This window comes from Haemaphysalis longicornis, unplaced genomic scaffold, assembly GCF_048455015.1.
Source record: "Haemaphysalis longicornis isolate Haplotype H1 unplaced genomic scaffold, Haemaphysalis longicornis Haplotype H1 scaffold_7, whole genome shotgun sequence".
NCBI classification, from domain to species: Eukaryota; Metazoa; Arthropoda; class Arachnida; order Ixodida; family Ixodidae; genus Haemaphysalis; species Haemaphysalis longicornis.
In genome coordinates this window covers 19,983,154-20,000,804 of record NW_027526422.1, presented here as the reverse complement: position 1 = coordinate 20,000,804, position 17,651 = coordinate 19,983,154, and the positions used below count along the sequence as shown (strand labels likewise).

Genomic DNA, 17,651 nt, shown 5'->3' with positions numbered 1-17,651 from the left:
GCTCTCCAGGGAGCGCTCTCTCTCTCTCTCTCTCTCTCTCTCTCTCTCTCTCCTCTCTCTCTCTCTCTCTCTCTCTCTCTCTCTCTCTCTCTCTCTCTCTCTCTCTCTCTCTCTCTCTCTCTCTCTCTCTCTCTCTCTCACACACACACACACACACACACACACACACGCACACACACACACCTTTTGTGAACCTTTTATTTTGTTCTTGTTAACCTTTCGCGAACCTTTTGTTCACACCCTGCGCCACCCGTCCATTCCCTAGCGTTCTGAACAAGTGAACCGTACCGGTCTAGTTTGTGGATGATGCTACTTACAAAAACAGCGTTAAAAATGATACGAGAGGAAGGAAAGACAAACAATGCGCTGAACTTCCAACTAATATTCCTTGCGTTGCTGCGCATTTATATGTACTGTAACAAGGCAGCAAATTGGGCGAGTTGGATAGCATTCATGGTGGTGAGCGCGAACGGAAACGACACACAAAGAAGAGAATAGTTGCTAGACAGCGCTTGTGTCGTCTATTCTCTTCTTTGTGTGTTGTTTCCGTTCGCGCTGACCACCATGAGAGCATTTATATGTACGTTCAGCTGCCGGCAACCTTCACCGCAGTATTATCCTGCTTGCTGTGGAGCACCCTTTAAAGGAGCCCTAAAGATCAGTAGCTCAACCCATTGGGGTTGAAGTGAGTACCTTAACTTGCGCGATCCGTCACTTCACTGCTCAGCGAAAGTATATAGCTTAAGTTTATTTCTTATGCACAGAAGGAGAGAACACCATTCAGCCTTAAAGGCCACCTTACAAGCTATGAAAATGACGTTCACACTCTCTAGCAGTGTGGCTTGAGACTGCCTCAGGCTTCAAAATATTTATTTTTCCTTGTTTCAACGGTGAGCGCTTAATTTTCTTTGCTCTTAATGGTTTATTCAGGTTAAACATGCTCGAGTTCACTATGTCTTCCCTTGCAGTCTTTCGAGCGTGGCGACATACTACACGTCAGCAAATCGGTAACGAGGATTGTGCAAAAACGGCAGTATTCAACCATATTTACTCTCGAAAAAATGTGAATGTACATTGGCCGAAAAAAACTCAGAACGCTTTCAAAGCATACTACGCTTTGATATGATTAGGAATGCAATGTAGCCCACTTCAGCGTCCCAAATTTAGGCAGAGCAGCAAGCTTCCAGCTGCTTGTTAGGCCCAGCTTTTCACTGGGAACTTACTCCTTATAGCTTGTATTCTCTGGCGAGGCGCGCATGCAGGCAGCCGTGTTAGTGAGCCGTCACTGGTTACGTCGGGCTCCGCGGGATGGCGGTACTTGTCCGTGCTAAGCACATGACTGTGTTGCACGTTGCAAACTCTACCTCACCGAACGCAAAGTATTGCCTCGAGTCACGGAGCAAGAATTATTCAGGAGGCGCAACAGGGCTTGCTCCGGCGGCGCGATAAAGTCCACGGCTCCGGGCACGGCACCGACGCGCCCTCTGTCGCGAGGCACCAAAAGGAAAAGGCGCGCCGGTTCAAGGTCAGCATGTGCATAGCCGGCTGCCGTCGTGGGCAGACGACGCCAACGAATTGCGGTGGAAGAAATCTTCGCTTGTCAAACATCGTTGTCGTAAGACGAAAGGGCTTTGATTTTTCTAGAGCGCAAAACCTACAAAAAAAAAACATGTGGTTGAGAATCTAGGTATGATTAAGTTTCAGTAATTGATTGTTCTTATCCTCTATGCCATTAGTTCATATTCAGACTGTCCTAACTTCGCCGCCCTGCCTGTGCAGCATGAAAAGCGCGCACGCAAATCTGAGAACCCGCCCGCGAGAGCGGCGAGAGTCAACCACTCGTGGCGGGAAGGCGGCGTCGCCACACGTCCGTCTGCTCCGGGATTCCTTCTAGGGTTTCGTTTCAAGCGCGGTACGGCTTATAACTAGGGCAGTATTAAAAATAGCTGCTGCTAAAATACCCAGCACTTATATTTATTTATTTTACTGAAATAAATCTGGCAATTTTCACAATATATTCGATCATATTACGACTTTTGTGCGTCGCGTCCGTAAAAGAGCATGTAAACTATGGCAACGCTCTTGACGCGACATCTGTTGTTCTGCTCCGCAAACTGCACTTCCTCCTCGCTAGACAGTGACATTAACGCACCGCCCGCCCGCGCTGTCCCAGCCCGCTAGATGCTCCTCCTGAAATACTTCTTTCTCCGTACCTCGAGTCCACTGTGAGTGCGATTAATAACATCTCTGTTGACACCACCTTATAGAATCAGGTTGAAACGTAGCAGACGACGCACGCCGGTGTTTTTTTTTTTTTTTCTTTTTCGGCGTGCTGGCGCAGTGGCCCGAGCAGCGTCATTTCCGTGGAGCATCGGCCATGTCTGTAGCAGTTTCCAGTGTTGCCAAGCGAAAAAACTGCCAGCTAAGCTTTTTAACGAATACCACCTATAGACGAGTGAGATTGGAGCGCAGCTTGGCACTTACGTCCGCGGCATATTCTGTAGCTTGTCCCGGACGACATCTTTGACTTCTCTGACGTCGAGACGGGACTGCTGCTCACTGAAACAAGATCCAAGCAGGGGCCTGGTTAAGTTGGCTGTGCGGCATAGTATGCACCAGGCCAGATCCCGATATGCCGTTAGATAACCGGGACTTGCGATAGAAAAGGTGCAACCAGAAAATTTGGTAAAACGTGTGGAGCTCGGACACCATTGCATCCTCAGTGAAGTACTGAAAGAATAATTTTTCTTGTCGTGAAGTTCCTTGAACTTGGGTTAGCATATTTTACGTGTGATATTGGGCGCTTAAGGCATTGCAACCAAAATTAAGAGCGTTCCCAGAGAAGTGACTGAGAATGCAGTACGTTTTATGCAGTTCGTCGGAGAATGTGTGTGCCCCACACAGTTTTCGCCATCAGCGGCTTTTTAGGGGCGAAGCACCTTAGGACCTCGCCTTGTCCGGGGCTTGGCGTCCATGTACACTGTGTTGCGCATGCGCGAGAAGCATTGAATTGGATTTAATTTGGGTTGGATTTGATTGGATTGGATTGAAATAGATTGGATTTGGTTGGATTGGATTAAATTGAATTGTATCGGATTGGATTGGATTGGATTGGAATGGTTTTTCTGTACACACTTGTTGTCACTCGTTTACATGCGCGAGTGGGCAATGCCACGGCTGAGTTACTGTAAGAACGATCCCCAGTGCTTCGCCCACTCGTCATTATTCACTTCGTGGAGATGGGTGAATTTTTTTTTTCTCCCTGTCAGTGGTCATTACTAACCACAGTCATAAAAGCTTCGTAGACATTTACGACTATAGGGCTTCCATTTTAGTTATTACTTTTGTTAAAAGCCGTACTGTGGATGCTGTGCCGATGCCTAGGCTCGCGATTTTGTGCAATCGGAGGAGCTTGTTGTATCGCCTTTCTAAGATAAAAGAAGCAGGGGCTTACTACTCCTTGAGGTAGACCGTGTAAAGGAAGACCCATCCCATGAGCATGGTGATCATGCCCACGGGGAAGCAGTACAGCGCCCACGTGGTCGTCGTGATCCAGTTGGGCTCGTGCGATATCCTGCCAGCAACGGGGGCCAAAAAGAGAAAGCAGGCAGGCGCTGTGAACAGAGGCAGCTAACCACGTGCGAGAAATGTACCATGCACTGCTTAGTTGCAAGGGGACACATCAACTGATAAAGCCTCTAAAGCCATCACGCCTGTGACATCGACTTGAACGTGTGACACGAAACGTAAATATCGTCAAACCGATTGTGGAAATGGACATCCACCAACACATGCTGATTCCCAGTAAAACAAATGTGGTTGATTCCTTTGTCGTATGAATCGGTAAAGCATGAAAGCGAAATGTGCTGCTTCCATTCAGCTGAGCATGATTTGCGGGTTGGCGGCTGTCTTGTGGGTGTGCTTGGTGAGCGACGCCCTGCTGGCGGGTCACTTCGGCAAAGGTGTACTGGCGTCATTTCCGTGACGGATATGACGTCAGTGAAATCTTGGTGTATCCCGGCATAGAACACTTTCGTGTTAAAATATAAAACCCCAAAACGAATAACCCTAAGTATAACGTAGTCTTTGGTTCTAAAGGTTGCTTCCCCGCAAAAATGCCCTGTGTGCAGGGGTGCACCCTTTACAGGCCGCTTGCCTCGTTTTACTGGCGTCATTTCCGTCATTCAAATGTGTATGTATCCCGGAATAAAACACTTTCATGTTAAAAAACCCTAACCGTTGATTGCTTATCCTTCTAACGTTGCCGTAATAGTCCCCTCAAGCGAAATGTATACTGCTACGTACGTCAGTAAATCTTTCCATAATTTCACTGCCCCTTGCACCCGCAGTGGCGGCGTGCCGTCTAAGGTCAATAAACCATGAGACGACACGGGTTCGATTTCCAGTGACGGATGATGTATCGCTATTCTTAATCTGACTAGTGACACTGAGGCTCTTCTGGAGGGCGATGCTCACGGCCACTTCATCCCACCTCAGTTATAAGCAGGACTGGGATGTGATGGGAAGGCCGAAAGACACTCGTCCGGATTATTTCTTTCGCTGGAGCGGGCGACCATGTGTGTATGCGAAATGATGCTGCGCGCGCACGCATACGCACAAGCACTCACCCACACACGCACGCACACACAGACACACACACACATGCACGCACGCACACACACGCAGACACATAGCATGCACGCACGCACACAAGCATGCACGCATTCACGCACGCACATACACGCGCACACGCACACACCCACACACACACTAGTGCATAACTTATCTTGGTTAAGAACGCCCTTGCGCCCACGCACCTCTTGATGCGCTCGCTGATGTCCCTGTTAGTCCGGTTTCCCGTCATGAACGAGATGCCGCCGAGGGTCGCGGAGTAGCCGATGCTGAGCAGGAACGTCTTGCGCAGCTGCTTGCTCTTGCTGCGATGCGATCAGGGACGGGATACGATGAGTAGAGCGGGGAAACGGGTCACTTAATTCCCGGGTAAAAATTCGCTCATTCTTATCCCGACCAATTACATCTCGTTAGCCAGCAAATGACCAGTCCGGAAATGTCAGTTTTACGTTACGCGTCGCGAATACCAAAACGCGAGCACAACCTCTAAAACAAAGCAAGTCTTTACTTTCAATACTAAAATTGTAGAGCACTGTAGGCATTTATTTATTTATTTATTTATTTATTTATTTATTTATTTATTTATTTATTTATTTATTTATTTATTTATTTATTTATTTATTTATTTATTTATTTATTTATTTATTTATTTATTTATTTATTTATTTATTTATTTATTTATTTATTTATTTATTTATTTATTTATTTGCTGCCGAGGGTCTTACTTGGTGTCCTACTTAGCATGTCCTATTTGGTACTGGAGTACCATGGAAGTTTAGCCAGCAACTATCCCGATCATCAGTTTTTCCACACATCCGTGAACAATGTGTGGCCTTTACAGATTAGGACATGCACTGGCCTTTACAGATTAGGACACCGAGTACCCCATTGGTTTCTTTAGGCAGTCCTGCGATGGGCACCTCGGTGCTCGATACGTATTTTGCGTCCACCTACGACGAGAATTGGGGCAGCGCGATTGCGGATTAGCGGATTGTTATTTTGAGCTACCTGAAAACCGGCAACTAAAGTGATAAAGCGAGGAACAGGGATGTTATATCGTTCTGATTCATGATACAAATGAACTATACTATCGAGACATTAGCTAATACAAAATGGCTCTGGTCTGTGCTAGTTGGTACATCTTCGGTGGAAATCAGCTTGAATTAAACGAACACAAAAGGAAGAGGGAGTAACACGACACTCAGCAGTGTGTCGTGTTACTCCCTCTTCCTTTTGTGTTCGTTTAATTCAAGCTGATTTCCACTGAAGTTAGCTAATACAACATCGTTTCGTTTTTAAGATGTCAAAAGTTTCGAACATCTGTTAAAGGCATCAATACTAAAGAGGCAGCTAAAATGTGAAACAACATACACTGATTCGATGTGGACGACTTCGTCGTAGTCGGGCTCTATAAAAAAATGAGAAAAACATAGGTTAGAGCGTATTACTTGCAACGTCTCCTCATGTAGCAATTGCGAACTTGCTGTCGCGGCTTATTTACTTCCCAAAACCGACACGAATCGGTTTGAGCCCAGCGTAAAAAAAAAAGGGAAAGAACTAAGAGAAACCGCAGCTAAAGCAGGAGAAATGTGAAGATAGTAGCAACCGTTTATAAGCAGTGCACACTCCCTGATTCGTAAGCCACAAAATTAACATTTGAGGAAGCCTGGTTGACTATATAAACATCGTAGAAATTCTTTAACGTAAATAATTATTATTTTGGTCACAAATAAAGAAAAATGTGCTCTTGTCATAACCAATTTTTCAAGAATAAGTTGTTGACCATGCTTGCAGCTTTGGTTTTCATTACCAATGAGCACCGTGCACATAACGACGGGAAATAATACGTCCTGCCACGATTAGAGAGTTTTAGCACTCCGTATGTTCCGTGTTGTACGTGGTTACCGTGTTGACCGGGACCCGTCTGGGCACTTACGCATTCGACGCGGTAGGGGGGATTATTTCCGCGGGCTGGCCCTCACCATGCCCGTGCATTCGCCACGGTGGGGTGCACCTCCTCGTCCTTCCTCCTCGCCCTTCCGCGCGCGCAGGCGCAGTCGGGTCCCAGTCAGTACGGTAACTGTTAAACGACGGAACAGACGGACTGCTAGTTTTAGCTTACCGTGTGTACCGTGTGTACCGGGAACCAACTGCGCATGCGCGTGCGGGCACGGCGGGGAGGTCAACCCTTTACCGGAACGAGTGCACGGGCACAGCGAGGCGGGGAACGCCCGTCAGCGGAACTATAAGCCACCATACCGGAACGAATGCGCACATGCCCATTCGGGTCCCGGTATGTACGGTACACACAGTACTCACAGTATGCTAAAACTGACTATTACTGTTCGTAATTTGCGCAAAGTCGTGGGGGAGCAGTTGGGCGCGTACCGTCGCCCTGGTTCTCCCTCTTGCGGAGCAGCTCGTTGACGCGCTTCCGCAGCTTGCTCTGCGAGATCTCGTAGATGAGCGTGTCGACGACGGTCATCATCATGCTGGTCACGGCCACGTTGCTGATGAACATGGAGAGGAAGAACACGATGGTCATGAAGGACAGCATCAGCCACTTGACGCGCGGCCCCACCATCAGGATCAGGTTGTACGACAGGCGCCGGTTCAGGCCGCAGTTCTGGGCGATCAGCGCCACCGTCAGGCCCGCGATGGAGCTCGCGATCGGCTCCTGCGTGCGTGCACGCGCCGGGACATTTCACGGGTTGTCTAAGGCGTCGCCGCACACGGTTTCCTCGCTGATCGCGGGCCGCCATGGAACCGCGTGCTGGGCGCGCCGTCTGCTAGCCGCGCTTTTACAGCCGCCTCGCGTTTCTTATCAAATGCGAACTCCGAATCGGGATCATGCGTCTCCAACATCCCAATTCCCACATCACCAATCCACTTCTCTAGTTTAACGCTGGCGGTGAAGTGGTCCGGTGATTACTGGAGAAGCATGCAAAACATTTCCTAATCGAATACACAAGTGCAGAGAAATCTCCGAAGATTGCGTAGAGCGAGTAGCTGGAAGCGTGAGCTGTCACCTCTAATGCGTATACAGGGGTCTGTTTTAGGGGTGATGCCCCTTAGCGGCTCATGATGTCGGTGTCTCACATCGTTGTAGTATCATGTAGTCACGGTACTAAAACACGTGGACACTCGTTTTCCAACGCCTCATGCTATAGAACGTTTCATCTCCGTGAGAAAAACGCGCACTAAAAGAACACACGTGGACACTCGTTTTCCAAAGCCTCGCGCGAGAACACTTCGTGCTTCAAAGACACGAGTCTTACAGCAAAGCTGTATACCTCTACCCCTAACGGTTTCATCTCCGTGGGCGAAAACGCCAAGGTGCCAAGAATGCACTTGTACACTGCATGCTTCGCCCTTCCCCAGTTTTCACGTTAGTGGAGATGGCCCGGGATTTTTTTAGAACCACCGATTATTAGCCATCTACTCTGGTCTTTCCCGTGACTGGAAGATATCCGAGACAAACACAAGCCTTCGCGAGTACGAAGCCTCAACGAATGGCTCTACCCAAAGAACCAAATGGAAGACACGCCGCTCACGATGCGGGCCTTCGCCAAAGAGGCACACATCTTGGGAAGGACCTCTAAAAATGTAGACTGTCTTTCCTTCTTTTCACCACCTTATTTCCTCTCCGGCCATAGCGCCATCCTTGTGAAATAAATTCATTCATTCGAATATTTTCTGTTGCAAGCAATTGTCGACATACATGTGCATGTCGCTACGGCATCGCTATAGCGAGGGTCATTCGCGCAGGGTCGTCGAACAAACGAGAGTGGCAGGGTGGGACTGTCTTCGGTCCCAGAAGCTTGCATTATGCTGGTACCGTTCAAGTTTCCTCAAGGATATTTTGCTTATCGCCTCATTCCAATTGTTTCCAGCCGAATCGAGGTGTCCCATGATAGAATTACTCCCAACTTGCCTTCCTTTACTTCCGAAATAACCACTGCAACTACTGCTGTTGCAGCAACACTATACTACTATACTACTGCTACTAGTGCGGTTACTTTTGCTACTAACTACTGCTCACTACTAATAACTACTACGCTACTACTACTATTTTACTTTCACCGCTGTCTTTGCGGGTATTCCAGAAGTGCTGAGGACGCTCCTCTCTTTGACTCTTTCATTTTAGAGCGGATGCTGTATATGGCCATTGACAGCCAACAGCAGCGCTGTACATCGCACAAAACAACACAGCAGCTTGCACAACCTCCGTTTGGATAAGGTGATACGCGCACACCTACCAGTGTCTGAGGGCGTATACTGTCTGTTCAGGTCTGGGAATAAATAACAGGGCCACATGTCAGCTGCGTTGTACTGGACGCATTGGGCATTCGCGCAAAACCTTCCTGTCACATGTCTTTGAGCTCAATAGAAAGTACCTTGCCGCAAAAGGTGTGCTGTGGCAAAGTACTGCAACTGCACACGGTTTCGAGTGCGTTTGCCTAGAGTTCATGAGCTCCGAGGAAATCTTAGGCTTGTCTCTTTAGCAGAGCCCCTGGCACTGAGAGGATGAAAAGTGGTACACAGTACGGCGAGGTGCTCACGTTGAAGTAGAACTTGGCCAAGTTGCGGGTGGTGGTGAGGTTCAGCATGGGCCCCATAATGAGCGGAAAGAACGAGGTGATCTGGTAGGGCACCGGCTCGAACACCCACAGCATGATCATCACCGTCATGATGTAGATGCACTTGATGGACTGCGCCGAGGAACGCGCACCTCCGTTTCAGTTGTGGAAATGACGTCAACATTGGCTATACGGTGCACAGATTTTTGCGCTAGGTAGCAAGCAAGAATCGAATTGTAGGGAACTCCTTGTTAGTCGCTAAGCCTTGCACCAAGAGGCGCGAGCAGGCTGTTTTTAAGACGTGGCAAACTTTTCTGGCAGTTTGTATGGAAAAATGGGAAAAAGACGAACGCTTTTGAAACAATGGGGAAAAAGATAGCGGTGAAAATTAAATGGGCAGCGGGTTGCCATCATATTATAGTAGGCCGCGGGTGCTGAGTCTGCCATCTCCAGTAAAACATCGTTGGACAAGTTGGTGCACAGTGGTTACAAAAATCATGCACCCCTCCGTTTGACGACACGACGATGATTGAACGCGAAGATTCCGCATCATGGAAACCTTAGATGGCCAATCCCACACTGCGAGTATGTCCTACTTATGCACCACTTTGTAGAATATCCGTAACACACGGGTATGCAATTGCACTCCGTAGGCCTAACGTTTGGGTTCGGAGTCTACGGCGTGAATCGGCACCTGCTGCTTGGCGTGCAGTCCCTTTGACGAGTACTTTTTCCGAGTGAGTGCCGGCTCAGGGTGTTAAACCTCAAAATGTGACGTCAGGCCTATCGTCCTAAACATCAAAATGAAACGTTAGGCCTCACGTCCTGCGGCTAACAGCCTTACGGCATGCAGAGCAACGTCATTCTCATGGTTGAGCAGCACGGTAACGGCTGTCGAGGTTCACCTCAGAACATGATGTTAGGCTTATATAAGGCGCGACGTCAGCGTCACACCCCTCTGGTGCACATCAACCTTTAGTGGAGGGTGCCTAACGAAGCTATCGCCAAGCTTCTCAGGGAAGCGTTTCAATTTTTCTGCATTTCACTCACGATCACCATCGTCGTCAGAGAAAGCTGACTTTCCTGCACTGCGTTTTCGCGCATGGGTGTCATCAGTGAGAAGCTGAAAGCTTCCCTTTAAAATTAGAGCCTGACGGAGACAACGACAAGAGATGGACGACGGAACAATTGCGTTCACTTGCAAATGGTTTTATTTGAAGCATCGTCTCGTATAAATACACGTCGAACCAATGGGAGCATGCGCGAAAGGAAAAAAATACAGAAAAAACAGTAAAATAGCTACAATCAAAGTGAAGCTTCAAAAAAATCTAATTCAGTGGCACGCAGAAGCACAGGTGTGTCGCTGATGCACTGGTCCCCTTTTTAGTTAATATGAAAAGCTTCTAAAAGCTTCCTGCACACTGTAATATCGCTTCTGCCGAGCAAATTGAAATTCTCGGCGGGAGTGATAACACAGTGGCCAAGGAGCTTTTAGAAGCTTTTTATATTAATAGGAAAGGGACCAGTGCGTCAGCGACGCACACATCTGTGCTTCTGCGTGCCACCGAATTAGATTTTTTGGAAGCTTCACTTTGATTGTAGCTATTTTACCGGTTTTTTTTTTCTTTGTGCGAAGGAAATTTTGACATCCGCTTCAATGCAGCCGTACGGCTACAAAAGGAAATACGTACAGCTTTCTCAGAAACCTTGCAGTTGAAGAAAAATTCGCTCTGGTCCAGGATTAGAACCCGGGACCACCGATTTCTTTCTGTATTTTTTTTTTCCTTTTGCGCATGCTCCCAATGATTAGACGACTATTAATACGAGATCATGCTTCAAATAAAACCAGTTGCAAGTGAGCGCTGGTCCCGCCGTTGTACTCTTGTTGTCTCAGCCGCGCTCTAATTTTTATAGCCGCTATCTTCGCCCGAGATATCTGGGCCTCCCAGACTTCGAGCTGCAGCTCTGCCACGCGCACTTCCACTGCTCAAGAGTAAGGGAGCTAAGTGGTGCTGGGTTGGTTGTGAACATAAGGATGAGATGCGCATGCAAAAAGGAAAAAAAAGGTGTCGTGTTCATGACATTGGGGAACAGCAAACTTTAAAGGAGTACTGACACGAAAATTTTATATCCCACTTTTATTGCTTTTATCAATGCTTAAAGGGACACTGAAGTGAAATTGTCAAGCTCCCGTTTTTGCTTGCACTGCGTAGACTGGCTCAAATTAGCACACTTTTCATCGTTTTTACGATTGACAAATCGGTAATTATTTTACAAAGCGCGAAAGAAGAAAAACTACCATACGCGGTTTGCGGCGGCCGCACCAACTAAAGCTGTGACGTTAGGAGGAGCGGGCACCGTGATTGGACGACGCCCAAGGTGAGCAACCAAACAAGTTTCGGTTTCGGTTTCGGTTCTGTAAAACACAACCGTTGGCGTTGTTGGATGGGCATTCTCAATAACTCAGTAATCATCGTACCGCGCTTCTGCCATGTTGTCAGCTGTAAAAATACATAAAGATAAGCCTCCTAGGACGGCTTGGAATCGTAGCATTCACTAGCCGAAACCTACGCAGTGCATGAACGCCCTCCGCGTACCAGCAGACGCCCAAATGTCATGCGCTTTTCCCCCATATTTGGAGCTTGCCTCCCTCATGCCTGTATCGTAAAAAGCGTGTTCGCACCAGGCCAAGGGTCTGTTCATTCTGGCCTGTGCCCACTGCCTGCAAGCAGTCGGTGCTTACGGCAACAGCACGCCAACGAGAACTCGCTAGCGCGCCAGTGCCAGCCTGCGCGCGTTTTGTGAACTAGTTCGTGGAGCCATGAACGTTGCGGCCCAAAAAAAGGTGAACTCAATATAGAAAACATCGGCGGAAAACAAAAAAGTTAACTTACAGAAAAAAAAAGCACGTACCCGCGGGGACTCGAACTCCTGACTTGCAAAATACTTGCGGTGGCAAATATAGCGCCCCAAACCACTCGGCCACGGCGCGGGCACCACCGGCCATGGTAATATAGGGTATATATTGTACAACCAGTTTACACTTTTATTTAGTTTTGGCATTTCAAGCAGCTTAGGTGACTATTTGTTGTATTGCGCTCGTGCAGTAAGCGTCGCCCGAGTTTCCACAATAGCTCACGTCTAGCAATTGCATTTCGTAGACGGAAAAGCGTTCGCAGATGCGTAGTCGTGCTGCTGACCGCTGTGCTTGTTCGCCCAGCGCAAAAAAGTGCTTCCCGCACCCTAGTTTTACGCTGTACGGTAAAAATATCAGTTGATTTTATTTCCTTAGTACCTATATTGACTTCCCTGACTTCTCCCGCCTTCAAGAGGCCTTATATTTTCCTACTGGCGTACCAGTCAGCGAAGCGTCGCATGTGCACTTGTGCAGAGCTTGTGTGAAGCGACCTTGACTTGGAGCTAGATACAGTGTACAAACTAATCAAGTAAAGAAAGGCAGATTCTACCATTCACAAACGGGTCCTGGCTTCGTTTCAACTGAGCGAACGAATTGCGACGACCCGTCGGCGGCCGGCGGACGAAACGCTGGGCCGACTGACTGTCTGAAGGCAGGGGAGCCGTGCAGCCAATTGCGAGCTCGGCTCCTCTCGACGTCACACGAAAACGCCGCAGAAAATGGGCGAGCGTAAAGAGAAGAGGACAGCATTTTCGAATTAATTTTTCTACTAAATAAAATCGCGTAAACGCGCCCAGAGTGGTCGAAACATGGTCTGGGGACTCCGGACTACAATTTGCGCAAGTAATCCCGCAATGTTTACATATCACTTCAGTGTCCCTTTAATGGTCTGGCGAACCCGAAACACCACTTCAAATACTTCACCACGCGATAATTAATTACATTGAACGGCCTGAAAATCGTTTGTTGCAAATTCCCGCGCTTTCATATGACAGAATCCCGGCATGACCTCACCGTTTTGTGCGGACGTCAAAACACTGCGGCGGCTGGTGGGGGCGTTGTGTCGACCGCGCCGCCGCCGGAGCTGAACGGCTGAGCTGCCTGAAGGTGTAGGCCCACCATTGCGGCGGAAATTCGATAACCGCTTTCAATAAAAGTCCCGATGGCGACTTCTATTGCGATTCCAGGCTACATTATCACTTCCTTTCCCGTGTGTGGAACTTTATTTTTGCCAAAAGTGCCTTTCTGGGCAGCGGTTATGCCTGTAGCTCTGGCTACGTGCACCCGTTTGTGAATGTGCCGGCGCCCGCTCTCCGCTGCCGGGGCCGCGCGCGTGAAGTGACGTCACGAGTTTTTGACGAGCGCTGTCCGCGTCACTTCTTTTGGCTACCACGGGATGATGTCACGCTGATGTCCATTTGCTGAGTTCCGCTCCGCGTGCTGTTCCGTCGGCGCGATAAATGAGATCCAATTAAAGTATATTATTCGCGTCGCAGGCCGCTCATATTTCAGCCAGGGTATTCTGTTGAGTAAAGGAAGCGAACTGTGCAATAATGGGCATCCTCGATTTAGCAGTCCTGGTCGGTCCGCGGGCAGTCCGAGGACTGCGTTCGGACCGGAAGCCCCATAGGAATACATGGGGAAATCAAGCGCCGGATCGCGCCTCGGGCAGTCCGCGGTCGATCCGGGACTGATAATCGAGGAGGCCCAGTATTAACGCCGAAACTGGTGTCAGTACTACTTTAACCCTTAAACGCCAACACCAAGGGATGCGCGCGCAGCCCCCGCAGACGCTCACGTTGGTGCCGAATACGAAGACCATGGGAAGTAGGAAGAAGGGCGTCATGTAGCCAATGGCCAGCTTGAGGAAGCCGAAGGTGCCGCTCTGCTTGGGGGCCTCGGCGTGGTGGTGCTCGCCGTCGGCCTGGGCGTTGGCCGCGCGTTCCTTGCGACGCATCATCGTGACGCTGCTGCGAGAGGACGCGGAGACACTTTCGATGAGGACAACACAGCCTGTGTGATAGTGAGCCCGAAAGCTCAGTTGAGGAATACTGATCGTCGTTAACACTGCCTAATGATAAATGTTGCAATCTTTAGCATTACGGAAGTAGTTTCATGAAGCGTAATCTCAGGGCCCAGGAAATTGCCAGTGCTCTTTACTCATCTAGCGCTATAGCATCGAAATAAATTTCGCTGAATAATATTCGATAGCATTTTTTTGTCTCACTAGCCAAACTTTGTCCCCTAGCCGAATTGATTGGGGCAGTGCTACTTTAATAACCGGAAGAGTAGCGCGATTATGCACCGTTGATGGAACACGGCCCGTCTGTTGTCCAGGTGAGGATTACATAGATATTGATGTTGACGTTAGTTCAAAAAATATCCTGATGGAGTGGAGAAGGTACGCACGGAGCAGAGGGGCGTTGCAAGTCGAAAAGAGAGGCGCTCACCTTTGGCGGGGACAGGAAGGCTATCGAAAACGCTGGCCGTGTCGGCAGCCCTGCGCTCACGAGCGGTCTCGCGGCGTGTGCAGCGCGTGCTGAGGGTAATGATGATGTGATCGGTCGAATGGCGCACGCGCAAGTCACGTTTCTCTGTGCCGCACCCATCACCGCCACCATCCTCGTCCTCCTCGTACTTCCGTCATTATCATCGTCATCATAATCACCTCAAGTAGTAGTAGTAGTACGAAACATTTAATAATGCATGAAATAAGAGTGGTTCCATAGTCCAGGAATCTAAGTGATGACCGGGCGACTGATGCAGATGCCAGAAGTTTCTGGACGTCCAGGTGGTCGCTGGTAATCAGGTTCTCCCACAGCTCAGGGAGGGGAAGGGGGGAAGGAAAGGGTGGCCCGGAGGTGGGAGGTCGGGGTTATGGGCACTCTAATAAAATGTGGGTTAGTGTGCCTGGCTTTGAGCAGAAAAAGCATTGTGCGGGAAATTGGGTGGGAAACGTATATAGTGTAAGAGAATCGGATGAACGAAGGGTTTTATTTATTATTTTTTGTGTGTGACGAAGAGTCGTTTCAGTTTGGAGAGCTTGGAGTGAGGTTGAGGTAAATATTGTCCTCAGATCGATAGTACTACATGTGTTTTTCCCTGAAATATGACCACATGCTTGGCTGTGAAGCAGGCATCGAAAGGCGACGTACAAAGAGGGTGAAAGGGGGTCAAATATTTTGAGGCTGCATTGAATCGCTCGTGCGCCAGCGTTACTGTATCTTTACTACGCATGCACATCCTTATCACTAACGGTTATTTGGGAAAATAAAAAGACAGCCTTCATATATACTCACAAGGACTTCATATTGTTTAAAACGCATTGTACCTGTCGTAAGCTTTGGCGTTCATGGCTGAGCTGCAGAAACGTTTTTGTTGTTGTTGTTGTTGCGTTTTTCAGTGCTAGAAGAAATACTGGTGTGCTGGTCAAATCTTAGACGTGTGTGTGTCCGCGTGCATCTCCACGTCGATTCGAAGCTTGGTACGATCATGATCATGTTATTCATTTCGTTTTTCACGGTAGCAAGGACTCAACGCAACTGGCTCCGTACCAAGGTATATCCTTCCTTTCTTTAGACCCCTGTGTGATACCCCAAACTTTGCATATACCCACCTTCTGCTCTCAGCCTGTGAAACGAACTCGATTTGTGGGCACTCCTGAGCAAAAGTCCTTTTTTTTTCGCCAAGCTCCCATTCAGAATCGAGGTGAACACCACTTTATGACGCCATTTTAAACATCTTGTTCGTCATCCCCGCATCACCATCATCATGGTTAGTAGAAAAAAAAGAATTCAGGCAAGCCTGGACACGGACCGGAAGAACCGGTAAGATGATTGCGCACATTAAAAATGGGACAGAATAATCACAATTTATTCCCGACTCGTAATAGTCATCGAAAAAGTAGCTGGTACCAAGAGCGTCCCCTTCTTTCGAAATTCGCGCTTTTTAACCCAAGCACACTTTTATGATAAGTAATTCCAACTCCACTATGACGGAAATTCCTGCTCATTTTCGCCCCTGTGGTGGACCAAGAGCAAGCGGATCCCTAAACAATACAATCAGGCTACCTGTAAATGTCCGTCCCGTCAGCCCTAGCGTCGCTAAATAAGCTACGCTTCGCCACTTCGTGCACCCATAAGCGCCATTTTGTTTCTGGCTTGCAGTGTTGCCATCTCTACCAACGATACATAAGGAGCATACATGAAGTCGAAACCACCGCCATCCTAATGGCCATAAGGTGGGGCGAGCACAAAAAGAAAAATCTCACCATAATTACTGACTCCACGAGAGCAATTAGAAACCTAATCTGCGGAATAATTCCTAAAACAGCAAAGGGTATAATGCCTCTGACACCGAAAGGCAGATACAAAATAATATGGACCCCGGCCCACCAGGGACTGGAAGGAAACGAAAGAGCGGACTCCCTCGCGTGGCAAATCATGCACCGCGGGGAGTCTGAGCATTCATACGCCCTTCATCCATACAGGGCGGCTACCGACCGACTCCGGTTATGCCGACTAACCAGAAAAACAATGCCGACACCTCACCTTCTACTAGACGCAGAGGCAGCCAGAAATCTCAGAAAAATCGAGACCAATACCAACCCACGTAAGTCCAGATTAGCACTTATGTTTCCGGATAAGTGTAACGAAGAATGCCATCAGTGCCATCAGAAGGCAGACCTCTTCCACACTGTATAGCAACAGAATAATTACCGACCATATGGCAACAGAATAATTACAACACGTCAATAGAGTCCTGGGAAGGGGACATGTCCAGCTCGGACCTCTCCAGTCAGCCAGCACTGCAGCTGGAATGAGCCAAGCTAGGGGCTTTCGCCACTGGATCGAGTCCTGGAAATAGGATTCCGCCCTTGACTCCACTCCCGCCCCTTCTATCTTTGTTGTGAATAAAGCTTGCTACTACTACAGATACCGCCGCTGGTTGTGACGGGCAGAGTGTGACCGGCCGCGTTCGCGCAGCAGAGAGAGCGAGAGGGGAGAGGCGCCCAGAAACAAAATATGTAAACAAATATCACGTGTTGCCGACCGACCAACGAAAATCCCGGCGGCACATAACAATGAGAGAAAAGAGCTACGATACTCTAAAAGACGCTAGTCAGCCCTATTTCTACAACCATCCGGGGTATGGGGAGAGAGGAAGAAGAGGAGCACCCACGGGCGCACGACTCTCGCGACGCTCGTGACTACAGCCCAACGCGACGCCGCCAGTCACGCTGCCCCGACATCGCCACGCGACCCTTGACGGCGTCTGAGGACGACTGCAACGCCCGTCGGAGAAGTCCATGCCGCCCATGCCTTCAGGCCAGGAGGGTCCAGTCGGCGCCGCTAAGAAGGCCGACGTACCCAAGAAGCCCGACGCTTCCACCAAGCCCGATGTTCCCAAGAAAGTCAATGTTCCACCTAAGGCCACTGCGGGCCCCAGGTATTTCGCTTCTGACTTGCGGTTTTGCAGCGTGAGCTACACTGGCCGAGGTTCAGCAGTTTCGCGTGGCTCCT

General features: G+C 48.9%; 1 protein-coding gene across 1 annotated transcript in view; it reads right to left on the bottom strand.

Annotated features, from left to right (window-relative positions):
- The window catches only part of LOC144146187 (Na(+)/citrate cotransporter-like), a 26,556-nt gene extending 12,467 nt beyond the window's left edge, over window positions 1-14,089 (bottom strand). The window contains exons 1-7 of the mRNA XM_077678155.1: window positions 13,928-14,089; window positions 9,195-9,344; window positions 7,021-7,309; window positions 6,004-6,040; window positions 4,818-4,937; window positions 3,455-3,574; window positions 2,485-2,559 (exon numbers count right to left, since the gene is read on the bottom strand). Coding sequence (XP_077534281.1) covers window positions 2,485-2,559; window positions 3,455-3,574; window positions 4,818-4,937; window positions 6,004-6,040; window positions 7,021-7,309; window positions 9,195-9,344; window positions 13,928-14,089 — 953 coding nt within the window. The remainder of the gene's footprint in view (window positions 1-2,484; window positions 2,560-3,454; window positions 3,575-4,817; window positions 4,938-6,003; window positions 6,041-7,020; window positions 7,310-9,194; window positions 9,345-13,927) is intronic.
- Window positions 14,090-17,651: the final 3,562 nt, after the last annotated feature.